Genomic DNA, 25838 nt, shown 5'->3' with positions numbered 1-25838 from the left:
CCCAAAGTCACCCAGCTGACAATTGGCGGAGCCGGGATTTGAACCCACGACCTCTGACTCCAAAGCCCGGGCTCTTTCCACTGAGCCACAATGCTCCTCAGTCTTCATCCCTATTCATTACATATTTATTCTATTTATTACATATTTATTCTATTTATTTTATTTTGTTAATATGTTTTGTTTTGTTCTCCGTCTCCCCCTTCTAGACCGTGAGCCCGCCGTTGGGTAGGGACCGTCTCTAGATGTTGCCAAGTTGGACTTCCCAAGCGCTTAGTCCAGTGCTCCGCAAGCAGTAAGCGCTCAATAAATACGATCGATTGATTGATTAATTCTAGACTGTGAGCCCGCCGTTGGGTAGGGACTGTCTCTCTAGGTTGCCAACTTGGACTTCCCAAGCGCTTAGTACAGTGCTCTGCACACAGTTAGCGCTTAATAAATACGATTGAATGAATGAATGAATGAATGAATGAATGAACGATTGAATGAATACGAATGAATGAATGAATGAACGATTGAATGAATACGAAAGAATGAATGAATGAATGAACGATTGAATGAATACGAATGAATGAACGAATGAATGAATGAATGAATATGAATGAATGAACGATTGAATGAATACGAATGAATGAATGAATGAACGAATGAATGAATGAACGATTGAATGAATACGAATGAATGAATGAATGAACGAATGAATGAATGAATGAATACGAATGAATGAATACGAATAAATGAACGATTGAATACGAATGAATGAATGAACGATTGAGTGAATGAACGATTGAATGAATGAATGAATGAATGAACGATTGAATGAATACGAATGAATGAATGAATGAAGGAATGAATGAACGATTGAATGAATACGAATGAATGAATGAATGAATGAATGAACGATTGAATGAATACGAATGAATGAACGAACGAACGAATGAATGAATGAACGAATGAATGAATGAATCTGCGAACGCCGGAAGTGCCCATTCCCCCCCTCCCACAACAACAACGGTCCGCAGGCATGCGCAGTGCGCGGCTGGGTCGGCCAGCCCGCCACCTTCCCAGAAGCCCCGGCCGGAAGTGGAGCGGAGCTTGGGAAGGGGTGAGGGCGGAAGTGACGTAGGAGCGGCGAGCCCTACTTCCGGTCCCGGTGTTGACGGTTGGGAGTCTGTCCGAGGCCCCGGCTGAAGACGGAGGCCGCCACCGCCGCCAAGATGTCGGTCCCGAGCGCCCTGATGAAGCAGCCGCCCATACAGTCCACGGCAGGAGCCGTCCCGGTCCGCAATGAGAAAGGTAATAATAATAATAATAATAATAATAATAATAATAATGATAGCATTTATTAAGCGCTTACTATGTGCCAAGCACTGTTCTAAGCGCTGGGGAGGTTCCAAGGTGATCAGGTTGTCCCACAGGGGGCTCGCAGTCTTCATCCCCATTTTACAGATGAGGGAACTGAGGCCCAGAGAAGTGAAGTGACTTCCCAAGCGCTTAGTACAGTGCTCTGCACATAGTAAGCGCTCAGTAAATACGATTGATGATGATGATGATGAAGTGACTTGCCCAAAGTCACACAGCTGACAGTTGGGCATCCTTCCCAGTGGTATCCTCAGAGGAACTCTCCTCCCTCCTCTCAAGTGCTACTCCGGCCACCTGTGCTTCTGACCCCATTCCCTCTCATCTTATGAAATCTCTCGCTCCATCCCTTCTCCCCTCCTTAACTTCCATCTTCAACCGCTCACTCTCCACTGGTTCCTTCCCCTCTGCCTTCAAACATGCCCATGTCTCTCCCATGCTAAAAAAACCCTCTCTTGACCCCACCTCTTGACCCTTAACCTTCTAGTTATCGTCCCATATCCCTCCTACCATTCCTTTCCAAACTCCTTGAACGAGTTGTCTACACGCGCTGCCTAGAATTCCTCAACAACAACTCTCTCCTCGACCCCCTCCAGTCTGGCTTCCGTCCCCTTCATTCCACGGAAACTGCGCTCTCAAAGGTCACCAATGACCTCCTGCTTGCCAAATCCAACGGCTCATACTCTGTCCTAATCCTCCTCGACCTCTCAGCTGCCTTTGACACTGTGGACCACCCCCTTCTCCTCAACACGTTATCTGACCTTGGCTTCACAGACTCCGTCCTCTCCTGGTTCTCCTCTTATCTCTCCGGTCGTTCTTTCTCAGTCTCTTTTGCAGGCTCCTCCTCCCCCTCCCATCCTCTTACTGTGGGAGTTCCCCAAGGTTCAGTGCTTGGTCCCCTTCTGTTCTCGATCTACACTCACTCCCTTGGTGACCTCATTCGCTCCCACGGCTTCAACTATCACCTCTACGCTGATGACACCCAGATCTACATCTCTGCCCCTGCTCTCTCCCCCTCCCTCCAGGCTCGCATCTCCTCCTGCCTTCAGGACATCTCCATCTGGATGTCCGCCCGCCACCTAAAGCTCAACATGTCGAAGACTGAGCTCCTTGTCTTCCCTCCCAAACCCTGTCCTCTCCCTGACTTTCCCATCTCTGTTGACGGCACTACCATCCTTCCCGTCTCACAAGCCCGCAACCTTGGTGTCATCCTCGACTCCGCTCTCTCATTCACCCCTCACATCCAAGCCGTCACCAAAACCTGCCGGTCTCAGCTCCGCAACATTGCCAAGATCCGCCCTTTCCTCTCCATCCAAACCGCTACCCTGCTCATTCAAGCTCTCATCCTATCCCGTCTGGACTACTGCACTAGCCTTCTCTCTGATCTCCCATCCTCGTGTCTCTCTCCACTTCAATCCATACTTCATGCTGCTGCCCGGATTATCTTTGTCCAGAAACGCTCTGGACATATCACTCCCCCTCCTCAAAAACCTCCAATGGCTACCGATCAATCTGCGCATCAAGCAGAAACTCCTCACCCTGGGCTTCAAGGCTGTCCATCACCTCGCCCCCGCCGACCTCACCTCCCTTCTCTCCTTCTACTGCCCAGCCCGCACCCTCCGCTCCTCCACCACTAATCTCCTCACTGTACCTCGCTCTCGCCTGTCCCGCCATCGACCCCCGGCCCACGTCATCCCCCGGGCCTGGAATGCCCTCCCTCTGCCCATCCGCCAAGCTAGCTCTCTTCCTCCCTTCAAGGCCCTCCTGAGAGCTCACCTCCTCCAGGAGGCCTTCCCAGATTGAGCCCCTTCTTTCCTCTCCCCCTCGTCCCCCTCTCCATCCCCCCGCCTTACCGCCTTCCCCTCCCCACAGCACCTGTATATATGTATATATGGTTGTACATATTTATTACTCTGTTTATTTATTTATTTATTTATTTTACTTGTACATTTCTATCCTACTTATTTTATTTTGTTGGTATGTTTGGTTCTGTTCTCTGTCTCCCCCTTTTAGACTGTGAGCCCACTATCGGGTAGGGACTGTCTCTATGTGATGCCAATTTGTACTTCCCAAGCGCTTAGTACAGTGCTCTGCACATAGTAAGCGCTCAATAAATATGATTGATTGATTGATTGATTGGTGGAGCCAGGATTTGAATCCATGACCTCTGACTCCCAAGCCCGGGCTCTTACCACTGGGCCACTCTGGGACCCCCGCAGACCGGCCCCGGCCCGTGCCCCCAACCCGCCCGGGGGCCCGGGGTTGTGGGGGGGAGGGGATCACCCTGGTTATTTACTAAGCGCCCACTCCGGGCCAACCAGCCCAGGGACAGCTGCAGGATGGCCACGTCGGACACGGCCCTCGTTCCACTCGGGGCGCTCAGTCCAAGAGGTGGAAGAGTAGGTATTTTGTCCCTATTATACAGATGAGGGTATCGAGGCACAGAGAGGGTAAAGTGACCTGCTTGAAGTCACACAGCAACCCAGGGGCAGAGGTGGGATTAGAACCCGGGTCTCCTGTTTCCCAGTCCTGTCCTCTTTCCACATACAGCTCTCCCCCCTCTCGCATCCCGACCCCCTCCGCCACCCTCACCCGTCCCCCGCTGCCGGATCTGTTTGTCGGGGGGCGGGGAGGAGGTGGGGAAGAGGTTGGCGAGGGCTTGAGGAGTCGTCCCCCGCCACCAGGTGAAATTTCCATGGAAAAGGTGAAGGTGAAGAGGTATGTGTCGGGGAAGAGGCCGGACTACGCGCCCATGGAATCCTCGGATGAGGAGGATGAGGAGTTCCAGTTCATCAAGAAGGCCAAAGAGCAGGAAATCGAACCCGAGGAACAGGAGGAGGATTCGTCCAGCGACCCCCGTCTGCGGCGCCTGCAGAACCGCATCAGCGAGGATGTGGAAGAGAGGTAACGAGGGACGAGGCCAGGCGGGGTGGTAGGGCCTGGGGAGCCAACTCCACCCAGGTTGGCACAGTCTCCGTCCGCAGGTCTGCCCTCCTCCCGGTCCCCGGCGTCAGAGCCTCAACGTTTCCTGGGACGCTCCTCCCCATGGGCACACCCTCAAGGGTCTCGTCTCATCATTCCCTTGGGATTCCCCCGGCCCCACGTCGCCAACTCTGAGGGAGTGGGGGTCCCCCCGGGGTGGTGCTGCCTTGGAGTCACGGGCGGGATCTGCCCCCACACAGGTTGGCCCGGCACCGGAAGATCGTGGAGCCGGAGGTGGTCGGAGAGAGCGACTCCGAAGTGGAGGGAGATGCCTGGAGGTTGGAGCGGGAAGACAGCAGTGAGGAGGAAGAGGAGGAGATTGACGACGAGGTACGTGAAGGAGCTGGGATCAGCAATAGGGAAGGGGCTGGGCGCTCCCGCGGAGCCTCTACCCAAGCTGAAAGCCAGCTTTTCTGCCCTGGTTGGGCGGGAACCGGGTGGTTCGTTCTTGGGCCGTGGCCAGCGGGCACCGGGCAGATGGGAGCAGGGGCCGCCCGGCCCGTCCCCCCCCGCTGACCCGGCGCTGGGGTCACCCCGGCAGGAGATCGAGCGGCGGCGAGGGATGATGCGCCAGCGAGCCCAGGAGAGGAAGAACGAGGAGCTGGAGGTGATGGAGGTGGAGGACGAGGGGCGCTCCGGTGAGGAGTCCGAGTCCGAGTCTGAGTACGAGGAGTACACGGACAGCGAGGACGAGATGGAGCCCCGCCTCAAGCCCGTCTTCATCCGCAAGTGAGTGCGGGCCTGTGGCCTGCGGCCAGCTGGGCCCTGAGCCCGGGGCTATCGCGGAGGGGTGCGGCTCCCCAGGGGCCGGGCCCCTGGCATTTTCAATCAGTGGCCTTTATCGAGTGCCCGCTGTGTGCAGAGTCCTGTGCTATCTAAGCACGTGGGAGAGTACCGACCTCCACCTTCGAGGAGTTTACAGTCTCAGATTTGAGATCGAATGGGAATTTCTGAACCGATTCTTGGCGCCCTGCCCTGGCTGTTCAGGCCGCCCTGCAGAGCAGAATTTCTGGAGGGCGGGGGCCGAGGAAGTGGGGCACTCCAGCAAGGCCGGCAAGGGGTCAAATGGGCATCGTGGCTACAGGAAAGACCGGGTGACGGTACAAGAGCGGGAGGCCGAGGCGCTGAAGCAGAAGGAGCTGGAGCAGGAGGCCAAGCGGCTGGCGGAGGAGCGACGCAAGTACACGCTGAAGGTGGGGGCCGGAGGGGGACACGGGCCCCGGGCTTCTCCCGGGAGGGGTTGGGAGGGTGCGGAGAGAGGAAGCAGGGGGCCGGAGCCGGGCCTGAGGCATCCCTGTCCCGGCCAGATAGTGGAGGAGGAGACCAAGAAGGAGCTGGAGGAGAACAAGCGGTCGTTGGCGGCCCTGGACGCCCTCAACACCGACGACGAGAACGACGAGGAGGAGTACGAGGCCTGGAAAGTGCGGGAGCTGAAACGCATCAAGCGGGACCGAGAGGACCGGGAAGCGTGAGTCTCGGGGGAGCGCCCAGGGTGGGTGAGGGGCTCCGCAGGGCAGGGGGCCCGCCCCGCTGATGCCTCTCTGGCCGGGAGCAGGAACGAGAAGGAGAAGGCGGAGATCGAGCGCATGCGCAACCTGACGGAGGAGGAGCGGCGGGCGGAACTGCGCGCCAACGGCAAAGTCATCACCAACAAGGCCGTCAAGGGCAAATACAAGTTCCTGCAGAAGTACTACCACCGTGGGGCCTTCTTCATGGTAAGGGCCCTGCTCCTCCCCCGCGCCCCCGCGGGCTTCGGCCCGGGGGCCGCTCGGACTTGCCCCGCCATTGCGGGTGTAGGGTCTGTTTGACCCTGCGATTTTCACCACTCCCTGCTTTTCGCATCCCTCCGCCTGGCTGGCTGTCTCCCTGGTAGCGCTTAGTACAGTGCTCTGCACATAGTAAGCGCTCAATAAATACGATTGATTGATTGATTGGTAGATGGTAAGCTCCCTGGAGGCAAAGAATGTGTGGCTTGCTGTTGTCCTCTCCCTAGTCAGTACCTTGTCTCGACAGATACCCTGATGGGACATTCCTGGGGCTGGAAGCCCCGTGGCCCCCAGCCCTGTCTCCCCCACGAACCCAGGGGCAGGTTCGGCCCCCGCCTGCCTCGGGAGCCCCCTCCCCGCAGGCCCTGATTTCCCTTGCTTTGGGAAGCTACCTCTGTTGCCCTCTTGCCAGCGCTTAGCCCAGTGTTCCTGTCCCCAGCGCAGACTCAGCAAGTGGCGGTGACTGACAGCTGCCGGGCACAGGGTAGCGACTCCTGCTTCCCAGGGGCCGGGCTTCTTCGTGTGGGCTGGCGGGGGTGATGAATGAGGACGAGCTTCAGGCTCTTTCAGGCTGCCCGGCGTCGAGGGCCACCGGGCTCACCGAGGGCCAGTGGCCCTGGCCAAGCCGGGGCCGTGCCCGGCGCGATGGCTTAGGCGAGCCTGGGCCGACGGCGCTCTGCTCCCTTGCAGGATGAGGACGAGGAGGTCTACAAGAGGGACTTCAGCGCGCCCACCCTGGAGGACCACTTCAACAAGACCATCCTGCCGAAAGTCATGCAGGTCCGGGCGGGCTGGAAACGGGGGTAGGGGGATCTGGGCTGGGAGTGGGACCGGGCCCTCGGGGGCAGGCGGTGGGACTCATGCTTCTTGCGCTTCCCCGGCGCAGGTGAAGAACTTCGGGCGTTCGGGCCGCACCAAGTACACCCATCTGGTGGACCAGGACACCACCTCCTTCGACTCGGCCTGGGGCCAGGAGAGCGCCCAGAACACCAAGTTCTTCAAGCAGAAGGCAGCCGGGGTGCGGGACGTCTTCGAGCGGCCATCGGCCAAGAAGAGGAAAGCCACCTAGAGCCCGGCCCACCGCCCCAATCCTGGACACGCAGGCGGGCGCCGGCCCGCCCCCACAGCACTGCAGTCTGTCTGCCCCGTCTCCAACCTGGAGTGGACTGGGCCCAGCTGGGGTCCCTCGTGACTGTGTGGGTCAGCGGACCCCGGCACCCCTGTTCCCAGAGGGGATGCCAGGTCCGGGCCCTCCGGGAAACCGGGCCCGGTGCGGCCTCTTCCCAGCTCCCGCTGCTTGGGGCTGGAGCCTCGGGAGAGCCACGGCGGTTGGGCCCAAGACCCCACCCCCAGGCCAGGAAACCTGAAATTATTAAGCGTCGTCTGTACAGTGACCCGGGATGGAACCCCTATTCTATTAAACAGCGTTTGTACAACTCCCTGGCTGCAGTCTATGAGCCGGGGCACCAGAAGGTAGCTGAGAAGAGTAGGCTGGTTTCTATGGACTTAGCTGGACACCCCACCCTCCGGGGCCTGGGGAAACAAGGCCTAAAACCGCACACTGCTCCCTAAGGAGAAAGGGGGGACCCCGACCCTTCAGCTGCTATGGGCTGGTGAGACAACAGGCCTCTCCCCTTCAGTGGGTGGAGAGAGGAGCAGAACCCAGAGCAGCTCAATTCCCCATCCTCATCTGGAGTGGCAGCCCTTTATTTGTCTCCTCAGCAGCTTCCACACAGACAACACTGAGGCAGAAACGGTGAAGGGCACGCCTTTATTTCAACCAGTCCCAGCAAGGGGCCCCAGGGAATCAGTTGGTGAGGGTGATGAGGGCCTCCACCACGTTGCCCATGTGTTCCCGCAGGCTCCTCTCGGCTGCCGCTCGCGAGATCTCCATCTCTGTCATCTGTGAGGAGAAACCTCTGTGGCACGGCTTGCCCCCGACCACCACCACCCGCGCACCCCCCCGGCCGGCCACCCCTCGGGAGGCTGAAGCAAGAGCTTCACTCACTATCAGCTCCAGATCCTCCTTCTTGATGGTGACTTTCGCCAGCTCCTTCTCCCTGCAGAGACAGAGAAGTCTTCCCCGTCCCCTCTGCACCCCTCTCCTAGGCCTTCAAGGCCCCCAGCACAATCCACCGGGAGCCGGAGTCCCGAGCTCCCGGTTGGCCCCAAGGCCGAGGGGCGTCAGACGCCATAACAGACTGAGGAGAAAACTGCTCCTCCGGGCACAGATGATGGCTCCTGACCTCAGGGGCCTCACAGTGTAACCGAGGGGATTATAATAATTGGCCTATTCGTCAACTGTGTGCTATGTATCGAACACTGTCGGGTTCGGTCTAAGTAGGCTGGAGAACAGGCACTGAATCCGCATTTTGCAGGTGAGGTAACTGAAGCACAGAGACGTTAAACGATTCGGCCAAGTCACACAACAGGTAAGTGGGAGTGCGGCGACTAGGGCCTAGGCCCACCTTCTTTTCACTAGGCCACGCTGCTTCCCCCATAACCATGCCGACACACCAATTACAAGGGAGTAGGGTGGGAGGGAGGGGGGATGCTCCGATTTGACTGGTGGCTCCATTTACTGGGGACATTTGTGAGCAACATGTCCCATGGTAGGCGATCCCTATGGCCCCTCAAGCCCAGTCCTCCTCGTCCCCCGACCAGGGCACCCGGGCTGGGGGAGAGATCGGGTGCTGGTGGTAGTGGTTCTGAGCACCGAACCTCATAGATGGGAACAGATCATCTCCATCCCTTACTCTCCCCAGTGCTCCAACACCCCCGGCCCTCCCGCAGGAGCCCAGCTTTAACCATCCAACACCCTCGGCTCTCCCCAGTGACCCAGCGGGGCCCATCCAACACCCCTGGTTCCCTCCTCTCCATCCCTGACTCTCCCCCCCACCCCGGTGACCAGCACTGACCATCCAATAATAATGATGAGGATGGTATTTGTTAAGCACTTACTATGTGCAAAGCACTGTTCTAAGCGCTGGGAGGACACAAGGTGATCAGGTTGTCCCACGTTGGGTTCACGGTCTTCATCCCCATTTTACAGATGAGGGGGCTGAGGCCCAGAGAAGTGAAGTGACTTGCCCAAAGCCACCCAGCTAATTGCAGCGTGGCTCAGTGGAAAGAGCCCGGGCTTTGGAGTCAGAGGTCATGGGTTCAAATCCCAGCTCCGCCAACTGTCAGCTGTGTGACTTTGGGCAAGTCACTTCACTTCTCTGGGCCTCAGTGACCTTACCTGGAAAATGGGGATTAAGACTGTGAGCCCCACGTGGGACAATCTGATCACCTTGTAACCTCCCCAGCGCTTAGAACAGTGCTTTGCACATAGTAAGCACTTAATACATACCATCATTATTATTATTAATTGGCGGAGCTGGGATTTGAACCCAACGTCTGGCTCGAAGGACTTGTTTTTCCCTCCCTCTAGACTGTGAGCCCACTGTTGGGTAGGGACCGTCTCTAGATGTTGCCAACTTGTGCTTCCCAAGCGCTTAGTCCAGTGCTCTGCACACAGTAAGCGCTCAATAAATACGATTGAATGAATGAATGAATGAATGACTCCAAAGCCTGGGCTCTTTCCACTGAGCCACGCTGCATCCAGGATGGGCTCCCAGCCCCGCCACTCATCAGTTCAAATCCCGGCCCCGCCACTCGTCAGCTGGGTGACTTTGGGCAAGTCACTTCACTTCTCTGGGCCTCAGTTCCCTCATCTGTAAAAGGGGGTGAAGACTGTGAGCCCCTCGTGGGACAACCTGATTATCTTGCATCTACCCCAGCGCTTGGTACAGTGCTTTGCACATAGTAAGTGCTGAACAAATACCAACATTATTATTATTATTGTTAACCACCAGCCCCGCTTCTCCCCTCTCCCTTGGGCCGGGCCTTCTTGCAGGCTGCAGGGGTGAGCTGTCCGAAGGGATGCGGGGCGGAAGGCTGGGGGCCCGGGGGCTCTTACCGCTCCTGTTTGGCCTTCTGCTCCCGGGACCTCCGGTCTCCGATCACCGACATGGCCTGCGGGGGCAAGGAGAGGGCGGGCTGAGCCCAAGGGCTCCCGGGGACAGCCCCCGGATCAATCAATCAATCAATCGTATTGATTGAGTGCTTACTGTGTGCAAAGCACTGGACTAAGCACTTGGGAAGTCCAAGTTGGCAACATATAGAGACGGTCCCTACCCAACGGTGGGCTCACAGTCTAGAAGGAGGACACAAATAACAAAACATATTAACTGAATAAAATAGAATAGATATGTACAAGTAAAATAGAGTAATAAATCCGTACAAACACATATACATATATACAGGTGCTGTGGGGAAGGGAAGGAGGTGGGGAGGGGAAGGAGGGGGAGAGGAAAGAGGGGGCTGAGTGTGGGAAGGCCTCCTGGAGGAGGTGAGCTCTCAGTAGGGCCTTGAAGGGAGGAAGATGTGGCGGATCAATCAATCAATCGTATTTATTGAGCGCTTACTGGGTGCAGAGCACTGTACTAAGCGCTTGGGAAGTACAAGTTGGCAACATACAGAGACAGTCCCTACCCAACAGTGGGCTCACAGTCGAAAAGGGGGGTGAAGACTGTGAGCCCCCCGTGGGACAACCTGATCGCCTTGTAACCTCCCCAGCGCTTAGAACGGTGCTTTGCACATAGTAAGCGCTTAATAAATGCCATCATTATTATTATTATTATTGTTATTATTGATTGAGGCCCGGTGAGGGGGGATCGCCGGCCGCCCCCCGGTTACCGTCTCGAGGTTGGAGCTGTGTATCTCCTTCTCCTCGGCGTAGTCCGTGACGCGCTCCAGGTCTGCGGCGCCGCTGTCGTGCTTCCGCGGCTTCTCCGGCGGCCGCTCGGGCCCGCTCGGCTCCGTCTCCAGCTCCAGCTCCACATCGCCCTCGGCCGCCATGACGGGCCCCGCGCCGCACCCCCACTTCCGCCCTCTAGCCCCGCCCCTTCCGCCCTCCGGCCACGCCCCTTCCGCCCGCCCCTGCAGCGCCCCTGCCGGTCGGAGGCCGCCTCCAGCCGTTCGTCTTCTCCCCCCCCGCCCCCGAACGCCTCCCCAGAAGCCTCTGGGGGCTGCCGCCGAAACCGGCCGGAAACAGCCGAGCCCGGCCGAGCGCAGCCGGAAACAACCGAGCCCGGCCGAGAACCGCCGAGCCGTCTTCAAGGGCTGTCCATCCCCCCACCTTACCTCCTTCCCTTCCCCACAGCACCTGTGTAGATGGATATATGTTTGTTCGTCTTTATTTATTTTACTTGTACATATTTACTATTCTATTTATTTTACTTCGTTAATATGTTTGTTCGTCTTTATTTTACTTGTACATATTTGCTATGTACATATTTGCTACTTGTACATATAGCTATTCTGCTATGCTTTTAGACTGTGAGCCCACTGTTGGGTAGGGACTGTCTCTATATGTTGCCAATTTGTACTTCCCAACCGCTTAGTACAGTGCTCTGCACATAGTAAGCGCTCAATAAATGCAATTGATTGATTGATTGATTGATTCTATTTATTTTACTTTGTTAATATGTTTGTTCGTCTTTATTTTACTTGTACATATTTACTATTCTATTTATTTTACTTTGTTAATGTGTTTGTTTGTCTTTATTTATCTATTTTAGTTGTACATGTTTACTATTCTATTTATTTTACTTCGTTAGTTAATATGTTCGTCTTTATTTTACTTGTACATATTTACTGTTCTATTTATTTTACTTTGTTAATATATTTGTTCGTCTTTATTTATTTTACTTGTACATATTTACTGTTCTATTTATTTTACTTTGTTAATATGTTTGGTCGTCTTTATTTATTTTACTTGTACATATTTACTATTCTATTTATTTTACTTTGTTAATATGTTTGTTCGTCTTTATTTTACTTGTACATATTTACTATTCTATTTATTTTACTTTGTTAATATGTTTGTTCGTCTTTATTTTACTTGTACATATTTACTATTCTATTTATTTTACTTTGTTAATATGTTTGTTCGTCTTTATTTATTTTACTTGTGCATATTTACTATTCTATTTATTTTACTTTGTTAATATGTTTGTTCGTCTTTACTTATTTTACTTGTGCATATTTACTATTCTATTTATTTTACTTTGTTAATATGTTTGTTCGCCTTTATTTATTTATTTTACTTGTACATATTTACTGTTCTATTTATTTTACTTTGTTAATATATTTGTTCGTCTTTATTTTACTTGTACATATTTACTGTTCTATTTATTTTACTTTGTTAATATGTTTGGTCGTCTTTATTTATTTATTTTACTTGTACATATTTACTATTCTATTTATTTTACTTTGTTAATATGTTTGTTCGTCTTTATTTATTTTACTTGTACATATTTACTGTTCTATTTATTTTACTTCGTTAATATGTTTGTTCGTCTTTATTTATTTTACTTGTACATATTTACTATTCTATTTATTTTACTTTGTTAATATGTTTTTTCGTCTTTATTTTACTTGTACATATTTACTGTTCTATTTATTTTACTTTGTTAATATGTTTGTTCGTCTTTATTTTACTTGTACATATTTATTATTCTATTTATTTTACTTTGTTAATATGTTTGGTCGTCTTTATTTATTTTGCTTGTACATATTTACTATTCTATTTATTTTACTTTGTTAATATGTTTGGTTTTGTTCTCTGTCTCCCCCTTCTAGACTGTGAGCCCACTGTTGGGTAGGGACTGTCTCTATATGTTGCCAATTTGTACTTCCCAAGCGCTTAGTATGGTGCTCTGCACACAGTGAGCGCTCAATGAATATGATTGATTGATTGATTGATTGATTCTCTGTCTCCCCCTTCTAGACTGTGAGCCCACTTTTGGGTAGGGACCGTCTCTAGATGTTGCCAACTTGTACTTCCCAAGCGCTTAGTACAGTGCTTTGCACACAGTAAGCGCTCAATAAATGCGATTGATTGATTCTAAGCTGTGAGCCCACTGTTGGGTAGGGACTGTCTCTCTATGTTGCCAACTTGGACTTCCCAAGCGCTTAGTCCAGTGCTCTGCACACAGTGCTCAATAAATATGATTGATTGATTGATGTATTTATTGAGCGCTTACTGTGTGCAGAGCACTGGACTAAGCGCTGGGGAAGTACAAGCTGGCAACATATAGAGACGGTCCCTACCCAACAGTGGGCTCACAGTCTAGAAAGCCAAAGGTGAAGAGTTTTCGTTTGATGTGGAGGTGGATGGGCAACCACTGGAGTTTTTTGAGGAGTGGGGGGGTCCTGAACATTTCTGTAGAAAAATGATCTGGGCAGCGGAGTGAAGTATGGACCGGAGTGAGGAGAGGCAGGAGGGCGGGAGGCTTAGGCAGTAATCCAGGTGGGATAGTAATGAGTGATTGTATTAACATGATAGCAGTTTGAATGGGGAGGAAAGGGCGACTTTTGGCTCTGTTGTGAACGTGGAACCGACAGGATTTCGGGATGGATTGAATATGTGAGTTGAATAAGAGACAGGAGTCAAGGAGCTGAGGAGTCCCCACAGCACCTGTATATATGTATATATGTTTGTACATATTTATTACTCTATTTATTTATTTATTTTACTTTACTATTCTATTTATTTTATTTTGTTAGTATGTTTGGTTTTGTTCTCTGTCTCCCCCTTTTAGACTGTGAGCCCGCTGTTGGGCAGGGACCGTCTCTATATGTTGCCAATTTGTACTTCCCAAGCGCTTAGTCCAGTGCTCTGCACACAGTAAGCGCTCAATAAATACGATCGATGATGATGATGATGAAGGGGAATGCCGAGGTCGTGGGCTTGCCAAGCGGGAAGGGTGGCAGTGCCAGCTACAGTGATGGGAAAGTCAGGGGGAGGACAGGATTTGGGTGGGAAGATAAGGAGCTCTGGTTTGGACGTGTTAAGCTTGAGGTGCCCAGAGGACATCCAAGTAGAGATGTCTTGAAGACAGGAGGAAATGCGAGGCTGCAGAGAGAGAAAGAGATCATCATCATCATCATCAATCGTATTTATTGAGCGCTTACTGTGTGCAGAGCACTGGACTAAGCGCTTGGGAAGTCCAAGTTGGCAACATCTAGAGACAGTCCCTACCCAACGGTGGGCTCACAGTCTAAAAGGGGGAAACAGAGAATAAAACCAAACATACTAACAAAATAAATCATCATCAATCGTATTTATTGAGCGCTTACTGTGTGCAGAGCACTGTACTTAGGGCTTGGGAAGTCCAAGTCGGCAACATCTAGAGACAGTCCCTACCCAACGGTGGGCTCACAGTCTAAAAGGGGGAGACAGAGAACAGAACCAAACATACTAACAAAATAAAAGAAATAGAATAGATATGTACGAGTAAAATAAATAAATAAATAAATAGAGTAATAAATATATATATATATCACCACCAATCGTATTTATTGAGCGCTTACTATGTGCAGAGCACTGTACTAAGCGCTTGGGAAGTACAAATTGGCAACACATAGAGACAGTCCCTACCCAACAGTGGGCTCACAGTCTAAAAGGGGGAGACAGAGAACAAAACCAAACATACCAACAAAATAAAATAAATAGGATAGATATGTACAAGTAAAATAAACAAATAAATAAATAGAGTAATAAATATGTACAACCATATATCCATATATACAGGTGCTGTGGGGAAGGGAAGGAGGTAGGATGGGGGGATGGAGAGGGGGAAGAGGGGGAGAGGAAGGAAAGGGCTCAGTCTGGGAAGGCCTCCTTTAACCTATCCTCCTAGAAACCGTCTCCTAACGCCTTTAATCATTTTTAAATGCTAACCTTTACGTTTCCACTGGCTAACTGAGCCCACCTCAGTTATATGTATATCTACATATATACAGAGATCAGGGCTGGAGATGTAGATTTGGGTATCGTCCGCATAGAGGTGGTAGTTGAAGCCGTGGGAGCGAATGAACAAGCAGTGTGACCTAGTGAAAAGGGCTCTCTTCCTCCCTTCAAAGCCCTACTGAGAGCTCACCTCCTCCAGGAGGCCTTCCCACACTGAGCCCCCTTTTTCCTCTCCTCCTCCCCATCCCCCCAGCCCTCCCTCCTTCCCCTCCCCACAGCACCTGTATAGATGTTTGGACAGGTTTATTACTTGTACAGATTTACTATTCTATTTATTTTGTTAATGATGTGCTTCTAGCTTTACTTCTATTTATTCTGATATCCTGATTTATTCTGTTTGGATTTGTCTCCCCCTTTTAGACTGTGAGCCCACTGTTGGGTAGGGACTGTCTCTATATGTTGCCAATTTGTACTTCCCAAGCGCTTAGTACAGTGCTCTGCACACAGTAAGCACTCAATAAATATGATTGATGATGATGATATCCTGACACCTGCCCGCATGTTTTGTTTTGCTGTCTGTCTCCCCCTTCTCGGCTGTGAGCCCGTTGTTGGGTAGGGACCGTCTCTATGTGTTGCCAACTTGTATTTCCCAAGCGCTTAGTACAGTGCTCTGCACACAGAAAGCGCTCAATAAATACGATTGAATGAATGAAGAGCAGTGGCCTGGGAGTCTGAAGGACCTGGGTTCTAATGCAACTCCTCTTCGTGCCTGTTGTGAGACCTTGGGCAATTCATTTAGATTCTCTTGGTCTCAGGTGTCTCATCTGTAAAAAGACTGTGAACCCCATGTGGGTCATGGACTATGTCCAACCTGGTTTCTTTCATTCAGTCGTATTTATGGAGCGCTTACTGTGTGCAGAGCACTGTACTAAGCGCCTGGGAAGTACAAGTTGGCAACATATAGAGACAGTCCCTACCCAACAGGGGGCTCACAGTCTAGAAGGGGGAGACAGACAACAAAACAAAACATATTAATACAATAAATAGAATAAATATATACAAGTATCTACCTCAGCCCCTAGCACAGTGCCTGGCACATTCATTCATTCATTCAATTGTATTTATTGAGCGCTTACTGTGTGCAGAGCACTGGACTAAGCGCCTGGGAAGTACAAGTCAGCAACGTATAGAGACTGTCCCTACCCAACAGTGGGCTCACAGTCTAGAAGGGGGAGACAGACAACAAAACAAAACATATTAACAAACTAAAATAAATAGAATAAATATGTACAAGTATCTACCCCAGTCCTTAGCACAGTGCCTGGCTCATTCATTCATTCATTCAATCGTATTTATTGAGCGCTTACTGTGTGCAGAGCACTGGACTAAGCGCTTGGGAAGTACAAGTTGGCAACATATAGAGACGGTCCCTACCCAACGGCTGGCTCACAGTCTAGAAGGGGGAGACAGACAACAAAACAAAACATTAACAAAATAAAATAAATAGAATAAATACGTACAAGTATCTACCCCAGCCCTTAGCACAGTGCCTGGCACATTAATTCATTCATTCAATTGTATTTATTGAGTGATTATTGTGTGCAGAGCACTGGACTAAGCGCTTGGGAAGTACAAGTTGGCAACAATAGAGACAGACAACAAAAGAAAGCATATTAACAAAATAAAATAAATAGAATTAATATGTACAAATAAGAAGCAGTGGGTTCGAATCCCCCCCTACCTGAATCCCTTTCCCCGTCAGCGTGGCTCAGTGGAAGAGCCCAGGCTTGGGAGTCAGAGGTAATGGATTTGAATAATAATAATGATGGCATTTATTAAGCACTGTATATATGTATATAGTATATACATGTATATGATCTGTATATGTATATATGTTTGTACATATCTATTACTCTATTTTACTTGTACATATTTACTATTCTATTTATTTATTTTATTTTGTTAAGATGTTTTGTTTTGTTGTCTGTCTCCCCCTCCTAGACTGTGAGACCGCTGTCGGGTAGGGACCGTCTCTGTATGTTGCCAGCTTGTATTTCCCAAGTGCTTAGTACAGTGCTGTGCAATCAGTCAATCAATCAATCGTATTTCTTGAGCACTTACTGTGTGCAGAGCACTGTACTAAACGCTTGGGAACTACAAGTTGGTAACATATAGAGACAGTCCCTACCCAACAGTGGGATCACAGTCTAAAAGGGGGAGACAGAGAACAAAACCAAACATACTAACAAAATAAAATAAATAGAATAGATATGTACAAGTAAAATAAATAAATAAATAAATAGAGTAATAAATATGTACAAACATATATGCCTATATACAGGTGCTGTGGGGAAGGGAAGAAGGTAAGATGGGGGGGATGGAGAGGGGGACGAGGGGGAGAGGAAGGAGGGGGCTGAGTGTGGGAAGGCCTCCTGGAGGAGGTGAGCTCTCAGTAGGGCCTTGAAGGGAGGAAGAGAGCTAGCTTGGCGGACGGGTAGAGTAGTAAGCGCTCAATAAATACAATTGAATGAGTGAATGAATAAAATAAATAAATAAATAGAGTAATAAATCCGTACAAACATATATGCATATACACAGGTGCTGTGGGGAGGGGAAGGAGGTAAGGAAGGGGGGATGGGGAAGGAGAGGAGGGGGCTCAGTCTGGGAAGGCCTCCTAGTAAGCACATAGTAAGTGCTTAAGGACTATGTCTTCTAGACTGTAAGCCCGCTGTTGGGTAGGGACTGTCTCTATGTTTGCCGACTTGTCCTTCCCAAGCGCTTAGTCCAGTGCTCTGCACACAGTAAGCGCTCAATAAATACGATTGATTGATTGATTAAGGAGCGCCATGAACCGTCTCTATATGTTGCCAACTTGACCTTTCCAAGCGCTTAGTCCAGTGCTCTGCACACAGTAAGCGCTCAATAAATGCGATTGAATGAATGAATGAATGAATAAAAAAGATCATCCCTCAACACTCTCTCTCGCTGCGAAGTTTCCCCATCCTCCCTCCCTGCCCAAGGCCAGATGGCGCGATGCTGAGCTGCCAATCCCCTTAAGAACCCTGGCGGGAGAGGACGGAGAAGTTGGGGGCTGGGGGGTGAAGGAGGTCGGCCTGACCAGGCCTGGGCCCTAAGTTCAGCTGGTCAGACAGGAAAGGGAGCCAGGCCCTGCCCAGTCGGGCCAGCTGACCCGTGACAGCCGTAGCGGGACTGCTAGTACCCGAGGAGGGGTCTTTTGGACTCCTTTAGCGCCACAGCCGCCACCCCCGGCCCCCGACTCTGACCTCCCTACGGAGCCCTGGGATGGTGGGAGGTGAGGAGAAGGACAGAGGACCCCTGAATCCGGCCCTACGCCGCAGCCAAGTCCTGGCCAACTCCAGGCCCCACCAGGTGAGGGGAACGGGGGGGAGGGTGGAGTCCCTTGACACTGTAGGCTCCCTCTAGACTTTAAGTTCTTTGTGGGCAGGGAGTGTGTTCATTCAGCCTCCCTCTAGACTTTAAGTTCTTGGTGGGCAGGGAGTGTGTTCATTCAGGCTCCCTCTAGACTTTAAGTTCTTTGAGGGCAGGGAGTGTGTTCATTCAGCCTCCCTCTAGACTTTCTTTGTGGGCAGGGAGTGTGTTCATTCAACCTCCCTCTAGAATTTAAGTTCTTTGAGGGCAGGGAGTGTGTTCATTCAGGCTCCCTCTAGACTTTCTTTGTGGGCAGGGAGTGTGTTCATTCAGCCTCCCCCTAGACTTTAAGTTCTTTGTGGGCAGGGAGTGTGTTCATTCAGGCTCCCTCTAGACTTTAAGTTCTTTGTGGGCAGGGAGTGTGGTCATTCAGCCTCCCTCTAGAATTTAAGTTCTTTGAGGGCAGGGAGTGTGTTCATTCAGCCTCCCTCTAGACTTTAAGTTCTTGGTGGGCAGGGAGTGTGTTCATTCAGGCTCCCTCTAGAATTTAAGTTCTTTGAGGGCAGGGAGTGTGTTCATTCAGGCTCCCTCTAGACTTTAAGTTCTTTGTGGGCAGGGAGTGTGTTCATTCAGCCTCCCTCTAGACTTTAAGTTCTTTGTGGGCAGGGAGTGTGTTCATTCAGGCTCACTCTAGACTTCAAGTTCTTTGAGGGCAGGGAGTGTATTCGTTCAGGCTCCCTCTAGACTTTAAGTTCTTTGTGGGCAGGGAGTGTGTTCATTCAGCCTCCCTCTAGACTTTAAGTTCTTTGAGGGCAGGGAGTGTGTTCATTCAGCCTCCCTCTAGACTTTCTTTGTGGGCAGGGAGTGTGTTCATTCAGGCTCCCTCTAGACTTTAAGTTCTTTGTGGGCAGGGAGTGTGTTCGTTCAGGCTCCCTCTAGACTTTAAGTTCTTTGAGGGCAGGGAGTGTGTTCATTCAGCCTCCCTCTAGACTTTAAGTTCTTTGTGGGCAGGGAGTGTGTTCATTCAGCCTCCCTCTAGACTTTAAGTTCTCTGTGGGCAGGGAGTGTGTTCATTCAGCCTCCCTCTAGACTTTCTTTGTGGGCAGGGAGTGTGTTCATTCAGCCTCCCTCTAGACTTTAAGTTCTTTGTGGGCAGGGAGTGTGTTCATTCAGCCTCCCTCTAGACTTTAAGTTCTTGGTGGGCAGGGAGTGTGTTCATTCAGCCTCCCTCTAGACTTTAAGTTCTTTGAGGGCAGGGAGTGTGTTCATTCAGGCTCCCTCTAGACTTTAAGTTCTTTGTGGGCAGGGAGTGTGTTCATTCAGCCTCCCTCTAGACTTTCTTTGTGGGCAGGGAGTGTGTTCATTCAGCCTCCCTCTAGACTTGAAGTTCTTTGTGGGCAGGGAGTGTGTTCATTCAGCCTCCCTCTAGACTTTAAGTTCTTTGTGGGCAGGGAGTGTGGTCATTCAGCCTCCCTCTAGACTTTCTTTGTGGGCAGGGAGTGTGTTCATTCAGGCTCCCTCTAGACTTTAAGTTCTTTGTGGGCAGGGAGTGTGTTCATTCAGGCTCCCTCTAGACTGTAAGTTCTTTGAGGGCAGGGAGTGTGTTCATTCAGGCTCCCTCTAGAATTTAAGTTATTTGTGGGCAGGGAGTGTGTTCATTCAGGCTCCCTCTAGACTTTATGTTCTTTGTGGGCAGGGAGTGTGTTCATTCATTCATTCAATCGTATTTAGTGAGCGCTCACTGTGTGTGCAGAGCACTGGACTAAGCGCTTGGGAAGTCCAAGTTGGCAACATATAGCGACGGTCCCTACCCAACAGTGGGCTCACAGTCTAGAAGAGTCTGTACATACTTACTATTCTATTTATTTTGTTAATGATCAATAAATCAATCATATTTATTGAGCACTTACTGTGTGCAGAGCACTGTATTAGGCGCTTGGGAGGTCCAAGTTGGCAACATATAGCGATGGTCCCTACCCAACAGTGGGCTCACAGTCTAGAAGAGTCTGTACATATTTACTATTCTATTTATTTTGTTAATGATGTGCATCCCTGTATATATGTATATATGTTTGTACATATTTATTACTCTATTTATTTATTTATTTTACTTGTACATATCTATTCTATTTATTTTATTTTGTTAATATATTTGGTTTTGTTCTCAGTCACCCCCTTCTAGACTGTGAGCCCACTGTTGGGTAGGGACTGTCTCTATATGTTGCCAACTTGTACTTCCCAAGTGCTTAGTACAGTGCTCTGCACACAGTAAGCGCTCAATAAATACGATTGATTGATTGATTGATTGATCTTGCTTTACTTCTATTTATTCTGATGACTTGACACCTGTCCACATGGTTGGTTTTGTTGTCTGTCTCCCCCTTCTAGACTGTGAGCCCATTGTTGGGTAGGGACCCTCTCTGTATGTTGCCAACTTGTACTTCCCAAGCGCTTAGTACAGTGCTCTGCACACAGTAAGCGCTCAATAAATACGATTGAATGAATGAATACAACACAACAAGGTTTAGTACAGTGCCCAGAACACAGTGAGCACTCAGTAAATAATAATAATAATAATAATGGTATTTGTTAAGCGCTTACTATGGGCAAAGCACTGTTCTAAGCGCTGGGGAGGTTACAAAGTGATCAGGTTGTCCCATGGGGGGCTCACAGTTTTAACCCCCATTTTACAGATGAAGGAACTGAGGCCCAGAGAAGTGAAGTGACTTGCCCTGTATATATGTATATATGTTTGTACATATTTATTACTCTATTTATTTATTTGTTTTACTTGTACATATCTATTCTATTTATTTTATTAATATTTATATTCTTAGTGCACACATAAGCGCTCAATAAATACGATTGATTGATTGATTGATTGTCCAAAGTCACACAGCTGACAGTTGGCGGAGGCGGGATTTGAACCCATGACCTCAGACTCCAAAGCCCGGGCTCTTTCCACTGAGCCACTTCTCAATATCAGTAAATAGGATTGACTGATTGATTGGGGTGGGCAAGGAGGATAAGGATGGAGGCCTTCCCCGACTAATCCCCCCTTTCCTCGTCTCCCACTCCCTTCTGCGTCTCCCTGACTTGCTCCCTTTATTCATCCCTTTATTCATAAGAGACGCAGCGTGGCTCAGTGGAAAGAGCACGGGCTTTGGAGTCAAGAGGTCATGGGTTCAAATCCCGGCTCCGCCAATTGTCAGCTGTGTGACTTTGGGCAAGTCACTTAACTTCTCTGGGCCTCAGTTCCCTCATCTGTAAAATGGGGATGAAGACTGTGAGCCCCACGTGGGACAACCTGATTACCTTGTATCTACCACAGCGCTTAGAACAGTGCTTTGCACATAGTAAGCGCTTAACAAATACCAACATTATTATTATTATTATTATTATCCTCTATGCGCTCTACTATGTGCGCTCTACTATGTGAGCGCACATAGTAAGCGCTCAATAAATACGATTGATGATGATGATCCTCCCAACCCCGCAGCACTCATGTCCATATCCGTAATTTATTTATTTATGCTGGTGTCTGTCTCCCCTGCCAAGATGGTCGGCTCGTGGTGGGCAGGGAATATACCTGTTTGTTATAACATTGTACTCTCCCAAGCGCTTAGTACAGTGATCTGCACACAGTAAGCGCTCAGTCGATTGAATGAATGAATGAATGTACCCAGCCCCTTACGAAAGACCCAGACAACTGTGGTCTCAGGCTGGGTGGAGGCCGGACTGGAGGCTCGGAGGTCAACAAAGAATTGGAGAGGGCTACAAGACAGTGTAGCTTCTCCATTTTCCCGAGGCCCCCCAGTCCAGGCTCTGCCCCCGCTCCCCGGCCCAGGCGTCCGGCTGCCGAGGCCCCTGCCCGCCTCGCTGCCCGCAGCTCGGGGAGCCCGCCAGCAGCCGCCTGCTCTACACCCTGCTGCACGTCGGAGCTTCGGCCGCCTGCTGCGTCCTGCTGTCCGGCTCCTCGCTGGACGCTCTGGCCGAGAAGGTGAGGGCACCGGAGGCCGGCCGGTGGGCGGCGAGGGGCCGCGGGAGCCCGAGCCCCGGCAGAGCGTGGCTGTCTGCCTGTGCCCCTCCAGGTGCCGCTGCCCCGGGGCCTGTGTGCCCGCCTGTGCCACCACCCGGACTGTGCGGCCCTGCGCGGCCCAGGGGCCGTGTACCGCGTGTGCGCCGGAAGCGCCACCTTCTACCTGCTGCAGGCCACCCTGCTCCTCCACGTGCGCTCCCCGCACAGCACCCGCGCCCGCCTGCACCACGGGTACGGGCTGGCAGCCGGGGGATGGGGCTAGTCCTCCTGGCCTGGCAGTGAGGGGCAGGGCTAGTCCTCCTGGCCTGGCAGCCGGAGGCAGGGCTAGTTTTCTTGGCCTGGCAGGGTGGGGCAGCAATGCGGGGTTGGAGGTGGAAGGCCCCAGCCCTCTGTTCGGGGGTCTGCTGGGGAGGTGGGCGAGATGGGGCGGATCTGGCTGCATCACTGCAGCTGCTGCCCACCCACCCCCCTTCTGCCCCCTCCCTTGCCCCACTCCTCCGGCCGCCAGGTTCTGGTTCCTGAAGTTCCTGCTCCTGCTGGGCCTCTGCGGGGCAGCTTTCTGGATCCCGGACGAACACCTTTTCCCAGGTGACGGACGCGGGCTGGGGGGGGACGTGGCCCGGCAAGTCATCATCATCAATCGTGTTTATTGAGCGCTTACTGTGTGCAGAGCACTGTACTAAGCGCTTGGGAAGTACAAATTGGCAACATCTAGAGACAGTCCCTACCCAACAGTGGGCTCACAGTCTAAAAGGGGGAGGCAAAACCATACTACAAAATAGAATAGATATGTACAAGTAAAATAAATAGAGTAATAAATATGTACAAACATATATACAGGTGCTGTGGGGAAGGGAAGGAGGTAAGATGGGGGGGATGGAGAGGGGGACGAGGGGGAGAGGAAGGAAGGGGCTCAGTCTGGGAAGGCCTCCTGGAGGAGGTGATGGGAAGGGGGCTGTTGAGGAAAAGAGCTTGATCCGGCAAGCCACGGAACGGGCAGTGAGGTGACCGATCCCGGGGGCTGTCTCCGCAGCCTGGCACTACGTGGGCATCGGAGGTGGCTTCGCCTTTATTCTGCTGCAACTGGTGCTCATCACGGCTTTTGCCCACAGCTGGGACCGTAATTGGTGAGGAAGGGGCTACATGGGGCCGGGCAAGTCCTCCTGGCCTGGCAGTGAGGGGCAGGGCTAGTCCTCCTGGCCTGGCAGCTGAAGGTGGGACTCGTCCTCCTGGCCTGGCAGTTCATTCATTCATTCAGTCGTATTTATTGAGCGCTTACTGTGTGCAGAGCACTGGACTAAGCGCTTGGGAAGTCCAAGTTGGCAACATATAGAGACGGTCCCTACCCAACAGCAGGCTGGCGGTTGGGGTGGAGCTAGTTCTCCGGCCTGGCAGCCGGGGCAGCAATGCGGGGTTGGAGGTGGAGGGTCCAGCCCTTCTGTCGGGGGTCTTGTCGGTCCCCGCAGGATGACAGGGGCAGCCCAGGACAGACACTGGCTGGTGGCAGTGCTGCTGGCCACACTGGCTTTCTACTGCGCGGCGGGGGCGGGCGCCGGGCTGCTCTTCCGACACTACACCCACCCGGCCGGCTGCCTGCTCAACAAAGCCCTGCTGGGCCTGCACCTCGGCCTCTGCGGCCTGCTCTCCTGCCTCTCGCTGGCCCCCTTCACCCGGCGCGGTGCGTGCTCCAGCCCCCTATACGGATCCCCCCCCAGCCCCCGGGGAAAAGGGGCGAAAACTCTGGCCTACAAAGCGGCGACCTTCACGGTGACCTTTGTGGTCTCTTCCCAGGGCAGCCTCGCTCTAGCCCTCTGCAGGCCTCCATCATCAGCTGCTACATCATGTATTTGACCTTCTCGGCCCTGTCCAGCCGACCCCCAGAGCAGGGTGAGGCGGCAAGTGGAGTCCTGGGAGGTCAGTGGGCCGTCCACCGCCCTCTCCTCGGCCCCCTCTCCAACGCCGTGACGTCCTCCTTCTCCCCACAGTCCTGCTCGGGGGGCAGAACCGGACCATGTGCCTGCCCAGCTGGGATGCCCCGGGACAACAAGCGCCGGGCACCTCTCTGGCCGTGCTGAGCGCCGGCATCATGTACACCTGCGTGCTCATCGCCTGGTGGGTGGGGACCGGGGGACGGGGCGGGCTAAGGGCAGGTCCTGAGGTAGCGGGAGACTCGGACATTCGGGGCAGCTTTGCAGAACTGACTCTCCCCGCCCCACTCCTCTAGTAACGAGGCCTCCTACCTGGCAGAGGTGTTCGGGCCCCTGTGGATGGTCAAAGTTTACAGCTATGAACTCCAGGTGGGACCCCCACTCACGGCCGGGTTGGGCCGGGGGCGAGGGGAGGGCGTCCTCTTCCCGCCCCATCTTCACTCCCGCAACCCCCCGATGGCCCTCCCGTGCTCTCCCACTTCCTACCACCTCTTGCTCCACAGAAACCATCTCTATGCTTCTGCTGCCCTGAGCGGGCGAACCTGGAGGAGGGAGGTGAGGCGGCCCAGGGGACGGCGAGGGGCAGGTGGGGCCTTGAGACGGGACGCAGGTCGGTAGCTCCTCCATCTCCTGTCCACAGGGCCTCCCGGGGGAGAGGAGGGACCGCCACCGGGGCCTTCCGACAAGGCCCAGCGACTTCCCTACAGCTACTCGGCCTTCCACTTCGTCTTCTTCCTGGCCTCCCTCTACGTCATGGTCTCCCTCACCGACTGGTTCAGGTCAGTCGGCGGAGGGTGCGGCGGACGGGTCCCGGAGCCGGGCCCCCGGCCCTGGCCCGCCGCGGGGCGGCCAGCGAAGGAGGGGCCCCCCGAGTCGCTCGCCCAGGCTTCGGGTTTGAATTTGAGCGAGGATCCAAACCAGCCCCCTCCACTCCCCGTACCCGGACACCCCTACCCCAGAACCGCCCCCTCCTCCCCACAGTTACGAGGGGGCGGAAATGGACGCCAACTTCGTGAAGGGCAGCTGGGCCACGTTCTGGGTCAAGGTGGCCTCATGCTGGGCCTGCATCCTGCTCTACCTGGGCCTGCTGCTGGCTCCGCTCTGCAGGCCACCGGCCCGACCCCCGCATCCCCGCCGCCGTCTCCGCCACCGTCGCCTTCACCCGGTTTCTGCCTAACTGCCGCCTTCCGCCCCGGGGAGAGGTGGTGCCGGGGGTCCTGGGGGGCCCAGCCCCCTCGCAGGGTCTCCCGTTAATCTCAGCCCCTCCGTCACTCTGACCCCCAGCTCCAGCCCCGGCTTCCGGAAAGATTAAACCACCACCGGCGGAGGCTCTGGGCCCTTACTGCCCCCCACCAGAGCTGCCCATCTACCCCGACTCCCGTCCCTGGTCTAGCACAGAGCGGGAGGGGAAGAGAAGGGATGGGAGAGTGGGGCTGGGGCTCATCCTTCCCTGAGGAGGGAGGCGGGGTAGCCCTGAGACCACTCAGGGTGAAGCCTGGCTTCTGGGGCAGCGGGAAACCGGCCCGGCTCTGCCATCTGGCAGGAGACGGGGCCCCGGGTAATGTCTCACTCAAAAT

General features: G+C 52.5%; 3 protein-coding genes across 4 annotated transcripts; 2 read left to right on the top strand and 1 right to left on the bottom strand.

Annotated features, from left to right (window-relative positions):
• Positions 1-1154: 1154 nt before the first annotated feature.
• Positions 1155-7540, top strand: MFAP1 (microfibril associated protein 1). Its single transcript, XM_038750608.1, has 9 exons — positions 1155-1293; positions 4041-4260; positions 4539-4668; positions 4880-5067; positions 5423-5531; positions 5646-5806; positions 5894-6053; positions 6795-6884; positions 6991-7540. Exons 1-9 carry the CDS (start codon positions 1215-1217, stop codon positions 7171-7173), a joined length of 1320 nt encoding a protein of 439 aa, XP_038606536.1. The 5' UTR covers positions 1155-1214; the 3' UTR covers positions 7174-7540.
• A 316-nt stretch (positions 7541-7856) lies between these two features.
• Positions 7857-11020, bottom strand: HYPK (huntingtin interacting protein K). 2 transcript variants are annotated; one of them, XM_038750609.1, is made up of 4 exons: positions 10845-11020; positions 10066-10121; positions 8113-8164; positions 7857-8007 (listed from the first exon to the last, which is right to left on the bottom strand). In XM_038750609.1, the coding sequence occupies exons 1-4, from the start codon at positions 11004-11006 to the stop codon at positions 7912-7914; spliced, it is 366 nt and encodes a 121-aa protein (XP_038606537.1). In that variant the 5' UTR covers positions 11007-11020; the 3' UTR covers positions 7857-7911. The 2 variants fall into 2 exon arrangements, with proteins under 2 accessions (XP_038606537.1, XP_038606538.1); XM_038750610.1 differs by lacking the exons at positions 7857-8007; positions 10066-10121 and having other exon boundaries at positions 8105-8164.
• Positions 11005-25777, top strand: SERINC4 (serine incorporator 4). The gene is made up of 13 exons (XM_038750676.1): positions 11005-11259; positions 18154-18294; positions 22103-22294; positions 22386-22564; positions 22842-22921; positions 23367-23460; positions 23800-24011; positions 24125-24220; positions 24319-24445; positions 24558-24630; positions 24765-24816; positions 24902-25040; positions 25243-25777. The coding sequence occupies exons 1-13, from the start codon at positions 11005-11007 to the stop codon at positions 25436-25438; spliced, it is 1836 nt and encodes a 611-aa protein (XP_038606604.1). The 3' UTR covers positions 25439-25777.
• The last annotated feature ends 61 nt before the right edge of the window (positions 25778-25838 follow it).

Source organism: Tachyglossus aculeatus, chromosome 8, assembly GCF_015852505.1.
Source record: "Tachyglossus aculeatus isolate mTacAcu1 chromosome 8, mTacAcu1.pri, whole genome shotgun sequence".
Lineage (NCBI taxonomy): Eukaryota > Metazoa > Chordata > Mammalia > Monotremata > Tachyglossidae > Tachyglossus > Tachyglossus aculeatus.
The sequence above is the reverse complement of the archived record's forward strand: the minus strand, read 5'-3'. Positions and strand labels throughout refer to the sequence as shown.

Bases quoted from the DNA above. Each gene is read 5' to 3' on its own strand.
- SERINC4 (XM_038750676.1), top strand. From the start codon at position 11,005: ATGACGGGCCCCGCGCCGCACCCCCACTTCCGCCCTCTAGCCCCGCCC. The intron at 11,260-18,153 runs GTCTTCAAGGGC...GGACTCCTTTAG, and splicing joins CGGCCGAGAACCGCCGAGCC to CGCCACAGCCGCCACCCCCG. The intron at 23,461-23,799 runs GTGAGGAAGGGG...CGGTCCCCGCAG, and splicing joins CACAGCTGGGACCGTAATTG to GATGACAGGGGCAGCCCAGG.
- HYPK (XM_038750609.1), bottom strand. From the start codon at position 11,006: ATGGCGGCCGAGGGCGATGTGGAGCTGGAGCTGGAGACGGAGCCGAGC. The intron at 10,122-10,844 runs GTAACCGGGGGG...TTGCCCCCGCAG, and splicing joins ACAGCTCCAACCTCGAGACG to GCCATGTCGGTGATCGGAGA. The intron at 8,165-10,065 runs GTAAGAGCCCCC...CTGTCTCTGCAG, and splicing joins CAGAAGGCCAAACAGGAGCG to GGAGAAGGAGCTGGCGAAAG.
- MFAP1 (XM_038750608.1), top strand. From the start codon at position 1,215: ATGTCGGTCCCGAGCGCCCTGATGAAGCAGCCGCCCATACAGTCCACG. The intron at 4,261-4,538 runs GTAACGAGGGAC...GCCCCCACACAG, and splicing joins AGCGAGGATGTGGAAGAGAG to GTTGGCCCGGCACCGGAAGA. The intron at 5,532-5,645 runs GTGGGGGCCGGA...TGTCCCGGCCAG, and splicing joins GACGCAAGTACACGCTGAAG to ATAGTGGAGGAGGAGACCAA.